The sequence below is a fragment of the Felis catus genome (genome assembly GCF_018350175.1).
Source record: "Felis catus isolate Fca126 chromosome F1 unlocalized genomic scaffold, F.catus_Fca126_mat1.0 chrF1_random_Un_scaffold_34, whole genome shotgun sequence".
Classification (NCBI taxonomy): Eukaryota; Metazoa; Chordata; class Mammalia; order Carnivora; family Felidae; genus Felis; species Felis catus.
Window position 1 is genome coordinate 755,675 of NW_025408522.1, and position 18,430 is coordinate 774,104.

Genomic DNA, 18,430 nt, shown 5'->3' on the forward strand with positions numbered 1-18,430 from the left:
AGACTGCCAATCCTTCTTGTTCATGCCACTCCAGCCCCACTGGCCTCCTAGCTCTTTGTCCCACCCAGTGGCACCCTGCTTCCTCAGGGCCTTTGCACTTGCTGTTCCCTTTGCCTGGAATGCTCTTCCTCCAGAAATCCCCCAATCTACTCTTCTCTTCTTTGCTCAATGGCATCTCCTCATGGGGCCTCCCTCAAGCACCCTACTTCAAAAATACACCTGTCTCCTTTGCCTACTTCAGTTTTCTCCAGAAACTTCCAACATACCACATCATCTGCCTATTTATTTTTCTGTCTACTCCTACGCCCTGTGAGGGCAGGCTTTTGCCCAACTTGCTCACTTCCGTATCCTCAGTACAGTAACCTGGCCTGCGCCAGGTGTCAATAAACGTTTGTAAACCCGAGTTGCCGTCTGGGTGGACGCGGTCAGGAACCTGCTGGAACGAGCGTTGGTCGCAAAGGGTCTTGGCTGACTCAGTCCTGGCAGACAAGTGCCCTCTTGGGGTCCTGGAAGGATCCCTCTCTGCCACGCTCCCAGTGACCTGCGTGCGGGGGAGGGAGCCACGCAAGGCCTGGCCAATCTGGGTGGAGAGCCACTGTGTCTTGGAAGACTCAATAATAATAATACTGATGATGAGGATGATGGCAGCTTTTATGGTTGCGGGTGTTTTTTCCTAGGTCTCTGTTAAGTGCTTTATATTCACTATCTCGTTAATGTCTGGTATCGTTCCGAAGAGGTGGTCCTATTACATCCATTTGATACATACACATATATTTTAATGTTTGTTTATTTTAGAGACAGACAAAGCACAAGCGGAGTCGGGGTAGAGACAGAGGGAGACAGAACCGGAAACAGGTTCCAGGCTCTCAGCAGTCAGCACAGAGCCCGACGCGGGGCTCGAACCCGCGAACCGTGAGATCATGCCCTGAGCCGAAGTCGGACACTCAACCGACGGAGCCCCCCAGGCGCCCCTATTACATCCATTTTAAAGATGGGAACCCTGAGGCTTGGAGCGTGTCAGTAACAGGCTGCACCGCCTCACGCCACTTCCCTGCAGCCCGGCCAGGAGCTGCTCTGGGAATGAACGCTACATTGCCGCCCTGCCCAAAGGAGGGGGAGTGCGAGCTGGGCCACCGGGGGTGGGAGGCGGGGCTTCCCGCGGAGGCGGGGCTGCCGGTGGTAGGGGCCCAGAGCGTGCGTCGCCCCGAGGACCTTCCCGCCAGGGGCCAGGCTGCGCGGCGGCGGCGGCGGCGGCGGCGGCGGCGGCTACTCACCGGAAGCGCGCGGCGGCGGCGGAGGCGACTCACAGGAGGCGCGAGCGGCGGCGGCTCCTCACCGGAAGCGCGGCGGCGGCGGCGGCGGCTCCTCACCGGAAGCGCGGCGGCGGCGGCGGCGGCTCCTCACCGGAAGCGCGGCGGCGGCGGCGGCGGCGGCTCCTCACCGGAAGCGCGGCGGCGGCGGCGGCGGCGGGACTCCTCACCGGAAGCGCGGCGGCGGCGGCGGCGGCTCCTCACCTAAAGCGCGGCGGCGGCGGCGGCGGCGGCTCCTCACCGGAAGCGCGCGGCGGCGGCGGAGGCGACTCACCGGAGGCGCGAGCGGCGGCGGCTCCTCACCGGAAGCGCGGCGGCGGCGGCGGCGGCGGCTCCTCACCGGAAGCGCGGCTCACCGGAGGCGCGGCCTGACGTAACCGGGCGCTCGGCCCGCCCAACGCGGCTGACGCTGCGCAGCCAGAGAGCAGGCACCGCCGCCGCCTGGGCTTGGAACGCAGCGCGCGCGGCCATGGCCTCCGGCGCCGCAGCTAAGCGGGCGCAGGGCGAGCGGGCGGCGGGACGGCAGCCCCGGCCCCGGCCCCGGCCCCAGCGCTGGGCTGACCGTGTGCCCCCTCGTCTCGTCCCACAGAGGCGGACCCTCGACAGAGGCTGCTGCGCACCGTCAAGAAGGAGGTGGGTGCCGGAGGCGGGGGCGGGGGTCGGGCGCGATCCTGGGGGAGGGGGCTTCCAAAGATCGATCCAAAATCGAGCAGACAGCGTTTGGATCATTAAGGTGCTCATAACAGAATAGAGCTGTCCCTGCGGTTTTTGAAACAGAAAAGTTTCTGTGGTTTTTAAAAATAATTTTCCAAGGAATTCATCTTTATTCATGTCCATTTGTTCACTTCACAAGTAATTCTTAAGTGCCTGTTGGCTACTAAGTGTTATCCTGTTGCTGTAGAATACAAACGTTCCAAAACCAGGCTCTGCACCCTGGGAGTTTGTTGTTACCACTGTCCTTTGTATTATTTACTCTATTTAGTGCTTACCAGGTGCCAGAGTCTCGTAGAGCTTATAATGATCATTGTTATTTTGTATTGGCATTTGTTCCAGTCACCGTAAGTTCCCGGTGAGGAATCCGAGTTTTCAAAGACTGGGTAGAATCTACGGTAAGTGTGCAGAGTGAGTAGTTCGTTTTCCAGGTAGAGAGGCAGAAGGACCAACATTTGTGTGTTTGACAGTGTTTGTAAACTGTCACGATTGCGTGCTTGGCGGAGTACACAGCAGTGCAGAGGCGAAGGTGTCCGCGCGACCTTAGCAGGATTTCTGAGCAGCTGGGTTTTGCTGGTGGAAAACGTGTGCTATGACAGTGGTTGGGAATGGGGTGAGTACCTAGGTAAGACAAGCTTATGGAAGTTTCTTAGTGCTATAGAAAGGAGTAGATCTTACCCGATTGGCCTTGGGAAATTTCTCCGGTAGAATGCTTTTAGCGGCAAAGAATAGGTGACGTCTATCAGTGACTAAAACTGCAGGAACCAGAAATGTTTTGATGGTTCAGTGATGTCATCAGGATGCCAGTCGTCTCTTGTTCAGTTTTGGAGCTGGTGGTATTTTTATTTCTCCTTTCCGGGGTGGCTAATTAGCAAGGGCTCCAGGTATCATATTCTCGCATGGCAACATCCAGTGGGTGGGCAGGACTGCTTTTCTGTAGGTGTTTCTTTTCACGAGGAAGAGGCTTGCAGCAGACTTCCTCTGACATCTTAAAGACTAGGTTAGGTCACACACTCACTGCGCAACGGGTCCCTGGTAAATCAGGTACTGTGATTAGCTTAGAATAATCCTTTCTCTTTTTGAAGCCAGGGTGAGGCCACCTTCTCGGTGTATGGAGACAATAAATATCCAAATAAAGTTGTGATTCTCTAGCAAGAATGAAGACTATGGAATGGCTCTTAGGGAGGGAGCCAGCAGTATTTGATGCAGGGATTTTGGAGAATTTGAAGCAGAAGGCTAATAAGATTAGATTTGAGTTAGGACACTCTGGCTGATGCATAAAATACAGATCACCAAGCCTTTTTCCTAAAGAGCCAGTGAATATTTTAGGTGATGTGGTCTCTCAGCTCTGCCCTTGCAGTGTGAAAGCAGCCATAGCAGTATGTAAGTGAAGACATGGGACTGTGCCCCAAGAAAGCACTGTTTACAGAACCAGATGGCAGGTAGGATTTGGCCTGTGGCCGTAGTTTGCTGAAGCCTCATATGGAGGATAGGTTATAGGAAACCACATAAAGAGACTGGGAGGCAAAGGAAGCTCCTGTTTTCGTAGCCTAGTATTAGGCCATTGTGAAACTTTCAGCTGTGTAGATTGAAAACGTCAGGGGGTTCAATTTACTCCATTAATTTTTCTTTCTGGGCCTTGTGTCTTTCTCATTTGTTTTGGTTAACTTTTTTTAATCATTTAAGAAATAAGAATAATATTTGGTGCCTTTTTTTTTTCCCTGCGAAAATCATCAGTTAAGAACTCATGTTTGACTAGGGCAGTGGCAGGGGAAAGATAAAGCAGAGACCGAAACAGTATACTTAATACGAATTTGTGATTCCTGAATATAAAAAGTGAGGGGGTGAGAGAGAACTCCCAGAAGATGCAGAGGTTTCCAGGTTGTGTGCAGGCATTTAAATTGGACATGAAGAATGAGTAGGACTTTATCAGATGAACAGAGGAGAGCAGCAGGAATGAGGACACAGTAATTATGACTTTCGATTATCTTGGCAATAACTGCCTTTAATAGGTGAACTATTTTTTAATTTTCTAAGAAATGAAGGAAAGGAAACAAACAAAAAACTATAATCAGTAGTATGTTTTCATACTGGGTCTGATAGTTCTGTTTTTTCTAGAACAATCCCTGTTACTTCTCTTGATTCCTATCTGCCAGAAAAAATGAACAAAGTCCTAGTGTGTGGGAGAAAGTTAACTGATTTTTCATATTTGAGAGGAACTTGTATGTGGTAGAACATAGTGGCAACCACCAGGATTCTCTTTTTTTTGTTTTTTTCTGAGTAAAATAGGATTGTTGCTTGTTTCACGCTTTCTGACATCATGATTTCATCCATTCCTTTTAAACCTTTCTTCAGATGGGTATATAGGAATGTAGGACTTTTCAAGGCAAATACCAAGAAAAAGAGTTTCCAGGAAAGGTATTCTGTGACATAACCTTCTGACTCTAACCACGTGTAAGGCATCAACCCAAATAATAAAAATTTCGTATAACTCAGTTGTGTTGGAGGCACCCTAACGACACCCAGGTTTGATTATTGACTAGAAGAGCTCACAGACCTCAGCATATACTTGTACTCGTGCCTGTGGTTTGGTATGGGGACAGGCTGGAAAGGCCAATCTGCACCGAGCAATATCGTGCATGGGGTGAAGTCCAGAGGAGACCAAGCGCAGGCTTCCAGGAATCCTTTCTCTGTGGAGTTAGCAGGATGTGCTAAATTCCTCCAGCATGAAATTAGGACAGCACAAGTGAAATGTTGTCGGCCAGTACGAGGCTTATGGATACTCAGTGCCCGAGGTTTCATCAAATGCTAACCACATAGCCATCTTCTCCTTAGCATGTCCCCAAATTCCAGGTTTCCAGAAGGAAATCAAGTGTGCGGCCTGAAGCACATTGATTGTACCAGCACTTAGGCAGAGTGAGCGACTCTCAACCAGCTAGGGAATGGTGGGAACCCTCCTGAAATCCAAGATCCAAGGGAACCACCAAGGGCCAGTCATTCAAGTAGGATGTTCTGAAGGTAGCCCTCTTTGGCCCGCTGGATGAAACCTGTTCTGCATAGGAATTATAGCCCTGACTTAATTTTTGGTGCTGTCTTAAGATTTTATTTTACTAGCGAGTAATATGATGGTTACCACGGTACTGGTTTCAGTTTCATCATCCATATGAAGTAGGTATTTGCACAAAAATTACTAGGGCAATATTAGGTCATTATAATCTTTTTTTATGTGGCTAACCTTTCATTATGATTCTTACGTATGGTAAATATAATGATTTTCGACTTAAAATTAGAATAAAATCTCTTAATTATATGGAAAACCCAGGTTTGATTCATATAGTGCTGAATCCCTGTTTAAATTTTTTTTTCAACGTTTTTTTTATTTATTTTTGGGACAGAGAGAGACAGAGCATGAACGGGGGAGGGGCAGAGAGAGAGAGGGAGACACAGAATCGGAAACAGGCTCCAGGCTCCGAGCCATCAGCCCGGAGCCTGACGCGGGGCTCGAACTCATGGACCGCGAGATCATGACCTGGCTGAAGTCGGACGCTTAACCGACTGCGCCACCCAGGCGCCCCTGAATCCCTGTTTATAGTTACAAGATATTTGATCATATTCACCAATTGTTTTCTTGCCTAAGTATACAAATAACTGTTGTATTTTTGTATTTTGCTGTATGTATTTTCATATACTTCCATATAGGAGACAGTCCCCCTATTGTGTTACTTTGATCTCTGTCTTAATTTTCAAGGTGACTGTATCATGCGTTAATATATGCTAAGAGTAGCTTCAGTGGATACCATATTTTGTTGTTGGTGTTGTTTTATACATTTAATAAGCCTTATTTTTACAGAAGTTTTAAGTTCACAGCAAAATATAATCGAAAGTACAGAGTCTCCATATACCATACCCCCGTACACGCCTAGCGTCCCCTGTTGTCAACATCTTGCACGACAGTGGTCCCTTTTTAGTAGTATATTTGTTTCAGTTCCTTGGTTTAGTTTTGATCGAGAGAGCATGCATGTGTGTGAGCAGCAAAGGGGCAGGGGTGAGGGGGGAAAGAATCCTGTGCTGTCAGGACAGAGCCTGATGTAGGACTTGATCCCATGAACTGTGAGATCATGACCTGAGCTCAGATCCAGACTTGGACGCTGAACCAACTGAGCCACCCAGGCACCCTGACAACAGTGGTGCGTTTTATATGGACACTAACTCTTCATTTTGAGGCCCAGTCTCTAATTTGCATTAGTGTTCATCCTTGGTGTTCTACATTCTAGGAGTTTTCACAAATGTGTAATGATGTGAATCCACCTTTGTGGTATCGTGTGAAAGAGTTTCACTGCCTTAAAAGTCCTCTGTGCTGTGCCCCTTTATCCCTACACTCACCCCAACCCTTACCTCCATAGCCTTGCTCTTTCCAGAGTGTCATAGAGTTAGAATCATACAGTGGATATCTTTGAATGTTTAGAAAGTTAAAATGCCCTGGTAATTGAAGGTCGGCATTCAAGACATTCTTTGCCCTTTGTTTTGTTTTGTTGCTCTTCAGTAGAGAATCTGATGACCTATGCCTTCCATGAAAAAAAGCATGATTTCTCTAGATGTGTGTCACCTAATGGGGAGGGTTGAGAAAAATGACATCATGAACCACTACATAGCACTCACATTGGGTTCATCCTCCTCTGTGATGTGCGGTGGGTGTAGATAGACTCTCCAGCAAGAGGTTAGAACTTTATCAAAGTGGAATGCCAAATCCTTCTTACTTACCTTGCCATTGGAAGTAAGGTCAGGGAGCGTGTGTTTGCTATGGTGTGGCCATGCTGCAAAGGACAATAGCTATAGAGCCCACTTTGTGAGGCAGTGTTTCATCCTAAAAGTGAACAGTCTCTACTGAAGGCTGGGGAAGTTCTGCCGTGTTACAGCAAAATAAACATACTGTCTTTTAACTCCTCTAGTAGTGGAAGTCCAGAAAAATCATGCTAGTTTCAGTTTGACATTGTCAGCTTACGATCATCATTCTCCTAACGATACCATTTTTCTCCAGTGTCATAGAGTCGGTCAGTGATGGTCATTGGAAACATCGGTTCACCTGTAGGTGTCAAATTCTGATAAAACCTATTCTTTCTTTTGGTCAATAAGGAGGAGAAAGTAAATTTCTTAGTGCTTGAACCCTACCAATCGTATAATTACCGTTCAGTGTAGTGTGGTTTCCAGGTGTGGTCCCAGAGGCATACTTTTGAACAAATCATAGCCGTACACTTGTAATTTCCTCTATTTTTCTATTGTTGATTTAACACGTATTTTGCTTTCTTCTCTAGGAGGAGATAAGAATGCTGAGGAAGACTCTATAACCAGGTAGGATTTGTAAAAATGACATTTGTTGGGGCACCTGGGGGGCTCAGTCGGTTAAGGGTGTGACTCTTGATTTCCACTCAGGTTTGTGAGTTCAAGCCCCATGTCGGGTTTTGCGCTGACAGGCTCCATGGGATATCTTCCCCTCTTTCTGTGTGCACTCACTCTCAAAGTATAAAGGAATGAAATGAAGTGAAACGGAAAATGAAAGGACAGGAAATGAAACGAATGAACTGAAAATTATGTGTTTCCTAAGGGAATGCAGAGAGCAAAAGCAGTTGTTGAGTGTTCTACCCTGGACTAGACACTATATCCTATGGGTAACATCTGTTCAGTTATATAGTCATTGCATAGCTTTGCAAAGTAGCTGTGTTATTGTAGCCTACTTTTTATTTCTTTGGCAAATGTGGTTCAGGGAGGTGGATTACTCGCCCCATGATTCCATAGTTAATGGGTAGCTGAGGGGTTTGCCCGTCAGCTAGTGTAGCTTCCACATCCATTCTCTGGTTCCTCAGCAGCTCTGAGATGAAGATACAGATCCTAGTGCAGATCAACTCTGAATGTCAAAAGTAATGATGTCGGAACTCTGATTGAGGGTTTTCTTAAGAATCCAGGTTAGTCCAAGCATTTGCTCTTATATATTGACCACTAGTGCTAACAAAAGTCATTAGTGCAGTGGTAACTAGTCCCTTGCTTTTACCATCAGAGATTTTAGGGTGGATGTCAGCTATGGCCATGGTGTCACGGCTTTTACGTAATAAGCAAGATCTTGTCAGGCAGCACCTTAGATGTGGTGGTATCTCCTCTTTTGAGCCAAATGATTTTTCTGTAAGGGAAGGATATCTAGTTGTAGACCATGTTACGTTAATTAAATTCAGCCTCTCTTTCGAGGATTTTGCTATATGATTCTCTGTTGCCTAAGTTCCCAGTCTGGTTTCCCTTTGGGCTAGTACCCTTGACTAGTTCTAGGAAGCTTTTTCTTTGTTTGGAGATGTGTTTCCACATGACTTTTATGTACTGTGTTTTTGCCTTTTAACTTTCTTCTCTGGTTTTCTTGGTATTTTTTTTCCATTAATTTTTCCACTTCTGCCAGCAAAGGACTCTCCATTTTTCCAGAGGCCAAATCAAAAGCACTTAGAATCTCACGATTTAGGGAACCTCAGAGATTAATTCATCAGAATACCCTCTAGTACTTCAACCTCTGTTTAACCTCGTTGCTCAGTGGTTGTTTCCATGGAGAATTTGAAACTCAAAAGAGATTTAAGTGTCCTATTTGGATATGATGAGTGACAGAAATGAGATTTCAGTTCGGGTTCTTTTCTTGGTTTCTTTCTTTCCTTTACTTGTTTCTTTTTTGTCTTCATCTTGCAGGCAAATGTTTTAATAATAGAAAGCTGGAGAGTGTGTCTTATGAATACAATGAAGGAGAGTAAGAATCGAATTAGCAGAGGAGACCAGGTTACAAGAAGAACAACATTGAGTTGGATAGGAATAAGAGTTTTAGAAGAGATGTCAGAATATGGGGGTTTATGCCAAGTAAGATAAAGGCGAATGACAGGAATGAAGGACCCAGGATTTGGGGAGTTGTTTAGAAAGGCATATTCAACTAGGGTGTTCAAGAGGGTCCTGACCAGGTTTCTGGTTTTGTGTGTGTTGGGTTCATTGAAGGTGCGAGCATACCTCAGATTTTCTGATGAGAGAGATTAAAAATCATTTGAGCTGCTGGGAAGAGTCTGTTTACAGCAAGTAGAAATATGATATCCCTTACTTCCACCCCAACTGAGGGAGGATGGCTTAGATCCTCTGAAGGAATTGGGGGTGGGGGGTGGAGATTCTGAACAACAGAGATGTATGGCCCAAGGCAAGCTGTCTCCTCACTCCACTCTTTTCCTAAATCTGTGATGCCCTTCCCATGTACCTGTAGGGCTGGGCAGGGGTAGGACTGACTTGTCAAATCAGTAAGGGAGCTTCATCTGGATCGGTGATAACATGCCTGTGTTGAGGTGACTGTGTGGATGACTGAGACTCCCAGTTCGCTTGTTCTCCAGGAGCAGGACATGGCTCCTACCCTCGGTCATTTGAGCCCATCCTTGTTGTAGGAGTGTATGGCTTCATAGGCTAAAGATTGAAAGGTTGGGGGATGCCACAGAACCGTGCCAAAGAGTGATGTAGGAGTGGGAGCTCATAGGGAAGAAAATAGTCAGGCAGCGTATAGAGAAATAGAGGCACAACTACCAGGACCATTTTGTTTGCAGTCTGTCTTCTTGGGTAGCTGAATGCCCCTGAAGGCGTGGAAGGTCTTGCTAGTTATTATGGACCAAAATAAGGCAAGCCCAGTGGAGGAAAAGAGTTGGCCTTGGTAAGTTTTTATCTTTTATTCTCTAGTTAGTACTTCCACTCATATCATAGAAACATTTACTTTGGTATATTTACTTAATCGGATGTCTACCTGACACACAATGTAAATGTGATGCAACAACTCTGGATGGTCCACCATGCCCGCCATAAGTGTCGCTTCCATCTGTTAACGTATAATGCTATTACGATACCACTGACTAGATTCCCTATGCTGTACCTTTGATCCTTGTGATTTATTCATTCTATAACTGGAACCCTGAACTTCCCTCTCCCCTTCACCCACTTTGTCCATCCCTTTACCTCCCCTCCCTTCTGGCAGCAGTCAATTCTCTGCATTTATGGGTCTGTTTCTGCTTTTTCTCTGTTTGCTCATTTGTTCCCTTTTTTAGATTCTACATAGAAGTGAAATCATATAGGATTTGTCTTTCTCTGACTTATTTCACTTAGCCTCATACCATCTAGGTATATCCATGTTGTTGCAGACGGCTAGATCTCATTCTGTTTTATAGCTGTGTAATATTCCAGTGTGTGTGTGTGTGTGTGTGTGTGTGTGTGTGTGTGTGTGTGTATGGGTGTGTGTGTACATGGTCTGTTCATCTGTTGATGGACAATTGGGTTGCTTCTATATCTTGTCTATTGTAAATAATGCTATAATAAAGATAGGGGTGCATATATCTTTTCAAATTAGTATTCCATTTCCCTTGGGTAACGAAATACCCAGTAGTGGAATTACTGGATCCTATGGTATTTGTATTTTTAATTTGTTGAGGCCCCTCCATACTGGCTTTCACTGTGGCAATACCAATTTACATCCCGACCAGTGCGCAAGGGTTGTTTTTTCTCCACACCCTGAGCAACCCTTGTTGTTTCCTGTGTGTTGAAATTGAGCTATTCTGACAGATGTGAGGTGAGAAGTCATTGTGGTAACGTTTGTAGATTTAATTTTCAACCATTTCAGAGAATTCCCTGCTTGTCACCCTTGGTTATGGAAACTCAGACTGGGTCTTTCCTGGAGATTTCACAGGTTAGGAGAGGTGGAGGCAAAATAGAGAACTGAAAGCTTTTTTAAAACGGGGTCCAAATTTTGTAAGACCTGTACTCTTGAAACCGTAAAACACTGATGAAAGAAATTGAAGGTGACGGAAAGAGAAGACATCCGATGCTCATAGATGGGAAGAATACTTATTTTGAAAGTGTCTACACTACCCAAAGCAATCTACAGATGTCATGCAATCCCTGTCTACGTACCAATAGCATTTGTCACAGAGCTAGACAATCAATCCTAAACGTTGTATAGAACCACAAAGACCTTGAATGGCCAAAGCAATATTGCAAAAGAGGAAACCTGGAGGTATCGCAATCTCAGATTTCAATTTTATTCCAAAGCTGTAGTAATCCAAACAGTATGGTGGGTACTGGCATGAAAAGTAGCCATATAGCTCAATGGACTAGAACCGAAAACCCAGAACTAAACCCACCACTGTATGGTCAGTTCATCTTCCACAAACAGGAAAGACTATGCAGTGGGGAAAAGGCCATCTCTTCACCAAATGGTGTTGGGAAGAGTGGACTAGCCACATGCAAAGAATGAACCTGCAGCAATTTCTTTACCATACTCACAAAGAAACTCAAAAGGAATTAAAGACGTAAGTGTGAGACCTGAAACCATAAAATATCCTTGAAGAGAGCACAGGGCCGTCATTTCTCTGACTGTGGCTGTAGCAACATTTTGCTAGTTATGTCTCCTGAGTCAAGGGAAACAAAGCAAAAACAAACTATGGGGACTACATTAACCTACAAAGCTTTTGCACAGTGAAGGAAACCGTCAAAACTAAAAGGCAACCTCTGGGATGGGAGAACATATTTGCAAATGTTTTGCAAATCCAGTAAAGGGTTAGTATCCACAATGTATAAACAATTGATACAAGTCAACACCCCCCTCCAAAAAACCCCAGTTTCAAAATGAGCAGAAGACATAACCAGACCTTTTTCCAAAGACAACATACAGAGGGCCAACAGACACATGGAAAGATGCTCCCCAAAACTACAACGAGATGCCACATCACACCTATCAAAATGGCTAAACTCCAGGACACAAGAAGCAAGTGTCTGCGAGGATGTGGAGACAAGGGAACCCTCTTGCACTGTTGGTGGAAATGCAAGTGGGTGAAGCCCCGGTGGAAAATAGTATGGAGGTTCCTCAAAAACTTAAAAACAGAACTATCCTATGATCCAGTAATTGCACTACTGGATACTACCCAAGAGAATACAAAAACACGAATTCCATGGGACACACGCACCCCTGTGTTTATTGCAGCATTATTTCCAATAGCCATCTCAAGCGTCCTTTGACAAATGAGTGAACGAGGAAGAAGTCCTATATGTATGTACGTGTGTGAATATGTATATCCATACACACACACACACACACTGGAATATTACTCAACCATAAAACAATGAAATCTTGCCATTTGCAATCACCTGGATGGAGCCTGAGAGTAGTATGTTAAGCAAAGTCAGGGAAGGACAAACACCATATGATTTTACTCGTGTAGCACTTAAGAAACAACGAATGAGCAAAGGGAGAGAAAAAAGGGGGGACAAACCAAGAAACAGGCTCTTAACTGCCGAGAACAGATGGTTCCCAGAGAGGAGGTGTGTGGTGGGCGGCGTGAAGCAGGTGATGGGTATGATGGAGTGAGTGCCCTTGTCATGATGAGCACGGGGTGAGTATGGAGTTGATGAATCACTGTATTGTACAACTTTAATATAACACTGGGTGTTTTTTTTTTTTTCAACATTTTTTATTTATTTTTGGGACAGAGAAAGACAGAGCATGAACGGGGGAGGGGCAGAGAGAGAGGGAGACACAGAATCGGAAACAGGCTCCAGGCTCCGAGCCATCAGCCCGGAGCCCGACACGGGGCTCAAACTCCCGGACCGCGAGATCGTGACCTGGCTGAAGTCGGACGCTTAACCGACTGCGCCACCCAGGCGCCCCTAAAGGAGAATTTTATAAGTGGATCATTGCCTCTGCTTAGTTTTGTTGAAAAAATAATAATACTGGGGCGCCTGGGTGGCGCAGTCGGTTAAGCGTCTGACTTCAGCCAGGTCACGATCTCACGGTCGGTGAGTTCGAGCCCCGCGTCGGGCTCTGGGCTGATGGCTCAGAGCCTGGAGCCTGTTTCCGATTCTGTGTCTCCTTCTCTCTCTGCCCCTCCCCCGTTCATGCTCTCTCTCTGTCCCAAAAATAAATAAACGTTGAAAAAAAAATAAAAAACAATAATAATAATACTGATAAACTTCTAGTCATAACATCACAAAGAATATAGAAATGACCAAAATAAATAAAACCACCAAAAAGAGAGGATGAATAACAGCCAACACCACAAAACTGCCACCAATTTTATGATAATATAAAGAAAAATGATATGCCAACAAATTGGACAACTGGAGAAATGGATAAATTCCTAGAAATATATACACTACAAAAACTGAAAGAGGAAGTAGTAGAAAACGTTAACAGACCGATGCCCAGCAGAGAAAGTGAGTAAGTAATGAAAAACCTCCCGAAAACACAAATCTAGGGCCAGATGTCTTCACGGAAACATTCTATCACACATTTTGGCAAGAATTAATACCCATCCTTCTAAAATTTTCCTAAAATATAGAAAAGGAAGGAACATTTGCAAATTCACTCTATGAGTCCAGTATTACACAGATATCAAAACCAGAACAGTACTCCACTAAGAAGGAGAACTACAGACCAATATTCTTGATGAGAAGAGATGCAAAATTCTCAAGGAAATAGTAGTAATCTAACAATACATTTAAAAACTGATTCACCATGATCAAGTGAGATTTACTCCTGGGCTGCAAGGGTGGTTCAATATTACAAATCAATCAACATGATACATCATATCAATAAGACAAATAATAAGAACAATCTAATCAATTCAATAGACACACAAAAAATAATTGACAAACATCCATTTATTTTAAAAGCCCTGATTAAAGCATGTGTAGAGGGATCATACCTCAACATAATAAAAGCCATCTATGAGAAACCCACAGCTAATATTATCCTCAATGGGAAAAAACTGAGAGCTTTTCCTCTGTGTTCACGAAGAAGTAGGGATGTGAGTTCTCACCACTGTTATTTAATGTAGTATGGGAAGTCATACCCACAGAAATCAGAAAAAAATAAAAACTAAAATTAAATACAAATTAAAAAAATCCAAATTGCACGGAAAAATACCGGGTACTCTTTTTGCAAATAACAGGATAATATCTGTACTAAACCTAAAAGACTCTCCAAAACACTGCTAGAACTGACACACCAATTCATTAACCTTGCAGAACACAAAATCAATTGTACAGAAATCCATTACATTTCTAAACAATGGTAATGAAGCAGCCGGAAGAGAAAATAAGCAATCAATTCCATTTGCAATTGCACCAGATATTTTAAAATAAACCAAAATTTAAAAAGGACAGAGGTGAAAGACCTGTACTCTGAAAACTATAAAACTCTGATAAAAGTAATGGAAGATGACACAGAGAAATGGGAAAATATCCCATGTTCGTGGATGAAAGAGCATATATTGTTAAAAAGGCTATACTATCCAAAACAGTCTACACATTTAATGCAATCCCTCTCAAAATACCAACACCATTTTTGACACAGAGAGATTAAACAATCCTAAAATTAATATGAAAACACCAAAGACACTGAATAGCCAAAGCAACCTTGAAAAAGCAAAGCAAAGCTGGAAGTATCACAATACCAGTCTTCAAGTTATATTACAAAGGTGGAGTGACCCAATGTTGTAAGTGGGGTATTAAAGTCACCTACTATTACAACATTGTTTTCAGTAAATTTCTTTGTGGTTGTGATTAATTGATATATATTTGGGCGCTCCTATGCTGGGATGATAAATATTTATAATTGTTCGGTCTTCTTGGTGCAGCCACTCTGGAAAACAGTACAGAGGTTTCAGAAGTAATTAAAAATAGAACTATGCTATGAGCTAGCAATTGCACTACTAGGTATTTATACAAAGGATGCAAACATGCTGATTTGAAGGCCACATGCACCCACAATATTTACAGCAGCAGTATTAGAAACAGACAAATTAGAGAAAGAGCCTACATGCCCATCAACAGATGAATGGATAAAGAAAATGTGGCATATATTCCTTGGCAAGGAAAAGGAATGAAATCTTGCTATATGAAGAATGTGTATGGAAATAGAATGTATTAAGCTAAGCCAAATACGTCAGCCAGAGACGAACAGGTATCATATGATTTCACTCATATGTGGAATTTAAGAAGCACAACAGATGAAATGGGGAAGGGAAGGAAAAATACAATAAAAACAGAGAACAAGGAAACCATAAAAGACTATTAAATACAGAGAACCAATAGGAGGTGGATAGTGGGATAGTACGATGGGCTAAATAGTAGTAGGCATTGAGAAGGACACTTGATAGGTTGATCTCTGGGTGTTATATGCAAGTGACAAATCACTGAGTTCTACTTCTGATGTCCATACTCCACTGTATGTTAACTAACTTGAATGAAAAAAGTAAATTTAAAATAAATAAATAAATAAATAAATAAATAAATAAATAAATAAAAAAAAGCTGGAGTAATCAAACAGTACACTACTGGTATGAAAATTGACACACAGACCAGTAGAACAGAATAGAAAACCCAGGAATGAACCCACACATAAGTCAAATAATCCTTGACAAAAAAGGAAAGAATATCCTATGCAGAAGACAGTCTCTTCACAAAAATACTGCTGGGAAAGTGGCTAGCGACATCTGATAGAATGAAACTACCACTTTCTTACACCATACACAAAATTAAAATCAAAATTGATTAAAAATGTAAATCTGAGACCTGAAACCATAAAAATCCTAGAAAATAACACAGGCAATGTCTTTGAGTTTAGCTGTAGCAACTTCTTTGTTGATATGTGTCTTGAAGCAAGGGCATCAAAAGTAAAAAATAAATTTTTGGGACTTCATCAAAAGGAAAAGCTTCTGCACAGTGAAGGAAACGATCAAATAAACTAAAAGGTGACTTACAGAATGGGAGAAGATAGTTTCAAATAACATATCTGGTAAGTGTTAATATCCAAAATATATAAAGAACTTATAAAAACTCAATACTCAAAAATTGATTAACATAATTAAAAATGGGCAGAAGGTGTGGAAAGACATTTTTTCAAAGAAGACATACAGATGGCCAAGAGACCCTTTAAAAAATTCTCAATATGATGATCATCAGGGAAATCCAAATTCAAACTACAATGAGATATCACCTCACCCCTGTCAGAAAGGCTAAAATCAACAACACAGGAAATGACATGTGTTAGTGTGGATGTAGAGAAGGAGGAACCCTCTTATACTGTTGGTGGGAATGCAAACTGGTGCCTCCACTCTGGGAAACAGTATGGAGTTTCTTCAAAAAAATTTAAAAATATAAGTACCCTGTGACTCAGCGATTGCATTACTAGGTATTTACCCAAGAAACACAAAAATAGTATTCCAGAGGAATATGGGCACCCAGATGTTTATAGCTGCATTACCTATAATAGCCAAATTTGCAAATAACTTAAGTGTCCATTGACCAATGCATGGACAAAGAAATGCATATATAGGTATCATATACAATGGAATATTACTACACCATAAAAAGAAAACAAACAACAACAATGGATTCTTGCTATTAGCAAGATCATATGACTGAGCTAGAGGGTATGAGGCTAAGCGAAAGAAGCCAAAGACAAACACCATGTGATTTCACTCATGTGTGGAATTCAAGAAAGAAAACCAATTAGGAAAATGACGAAAAAGAGAAAGAGGCAAATCCAAACACAGACCCTTAAGTATTGACAACAAACTGATGGTTACCAAGAGGGAGGTCAGTGGGGAATGGAGTAAATAGGTGATGGGGATTAAGAAGTGAACTCATAATGATCACTGTGTGATGTATGGAAATTTTGAGTCACTATATGGTATGTATGAAACTATATTTCCCTATATGTAAACTAACTGGAATTTAAATAAAAATTAAAAAAATATATAAATGGTTTTCAGGTCTCACATTTAGGTCTTAAGTATATTTTGATGTTATTTTATACATAATTAAGAAATAACGAAGGTCTTTTCTTTTGCATGTATCTGTTCAATTTTCTAATGGTGTAAATATATTGACCATACAAGTGTGGGTCTCTATTCAGTTTCATTGATCTATGTAACTGTGCCAATACCATGATGTTTTGTGTTTTTTATCATTGTAGTGTACCTTGCAATCTGAGATTGTGATGCCGCCAGCTTTGTTCTTTTTTTTTTTTCCGAAATTGCTTTCTATTTGGATTTGTTTGTAGTTCCATTCAAATATTAGTATTCTTTATTCTACTTTTGTGAAAAAACGCTATTAGCATTTTGATACAGAGTCCATTATATCTCTAGGTTATTCTGGTCATATATATATATATATATATATATATATATATATATATATATTTTATCAATATTAATTCTTCCATTCATGAGGATCGTATAACTTCCCATATGTTTGTGTCATTTGTCATTATTTTGTTGTTTGTTTGTTTAAATGGTATTATGTTACTATATAAAAGGAAATTTTCACTGAATACAATTTTAAAAATTTCAATTGGGCTTCTCACACCCTCACAGGTTCAAGACACATGATGGTGAATGATTTTTACATTTAAGTTACACTGAAAAAGAAGTAGTCTTACATAGATTATAAGAAGGTATTCTCATTTGAAAATAAGTATAAGTATACTCTTTCAGTAGCCATGTTTGTAAATATCTGCTCTCTGACATTAAACTTCCATCATCCTTTACTTGCTGTTTCTAGAGAATTTTTTCCTCTAAGCAATTAGAAGTGAAGGAAATATACATTTCATTTTTACATTTTCAACATTAATTACAAAATATTTCAGATTCCAAAGTGTTCAAAATATATATAATCTTAATCCCCATCACCGATTTTATCCAATCTCCCACCCACCTCTTTTCTGGTGTCCCAACAGTTTGTTTCCGAGAGTTAAAAGCCTGTTTGTTGGACTGTTTCTCCTTTCCTCCTTTTATTAATTTGCTTGTTTCTTAAATTCTGCATATGAGTGAAATAAAACGGAATTTGCCTTTTGTGGGTTATTTTTCTTAGCATTATACTGTTTAAAGAAGAAGGAAATCTTGCCATTTGCAATAACAGGATGGATCTAGAGAATATAGTGCATATATCCCATCCTATGAAAATGCTTTCTACTCCCTAAAAGTCATGAGCAGAGGACAACCTGGGACTTGGAGGACTGAGGACCTTGGTTTGCAGATTGTGGCAGAGCAGAAGATGTCAGTGTGGGGACCAAGGTCACGAGCCTCCTTGCTGGAGTCTCACCTCCTCCTTAGGAAGTGTTTCCAAGGCAGTGCTGAATGCAGGAGTATACCTCATGAGTAACCTAAACACCAGGACAGGGGTGGGAGACAGGGCACCAGGGAGGATTCTGAGAATTCTCACATGGAACCTGAATCCCACAAGCCCTGTTCATGTGGAGACGCAGAGACAGTCTGAGGCAGAGATAAAGCATGGACCCAGGAGAGAGGAAACCAGGAAAAACCACAGACCCGCATAAAGCAATTTGGAAATGACACCCCACCATTCTC

General features: G+C 42.5%; 1 protein-coding gene across 1 annotated transcript in view; it reads left to right on the forward strand.

The window, feature by feature from the left end:
- The first annotated feature begins 1,080 nt into the window (after positions 1-1,080).
- LOC111558590 (serine/arginine repetitive matrix protein 3-like) overlaps positions 1,081-18,430 on the forward strand; it is a 35,900-nt gene continuing 18,550 nt past the window's right edge. Inside the window, exons 1-4 of the mRNA XM_045051636.1 lie at positions 1,081-1,341; positions 1,558-1,943; positions 2,364-2,419; positions 7,334-7,370. Of these exons, the coding sequence (XP_044907571.1) occupies positions 1,081-1,341; positions 1,558-1,943; positions 2,364-2,419; positions 7,334-7,370 (740 nt within the window). The remainder of the gene's footprint in view (positions 1,342-1,557; positions 1,944-2,363; positions 2,420-7,333; positions 7,371-18,430) is intronic.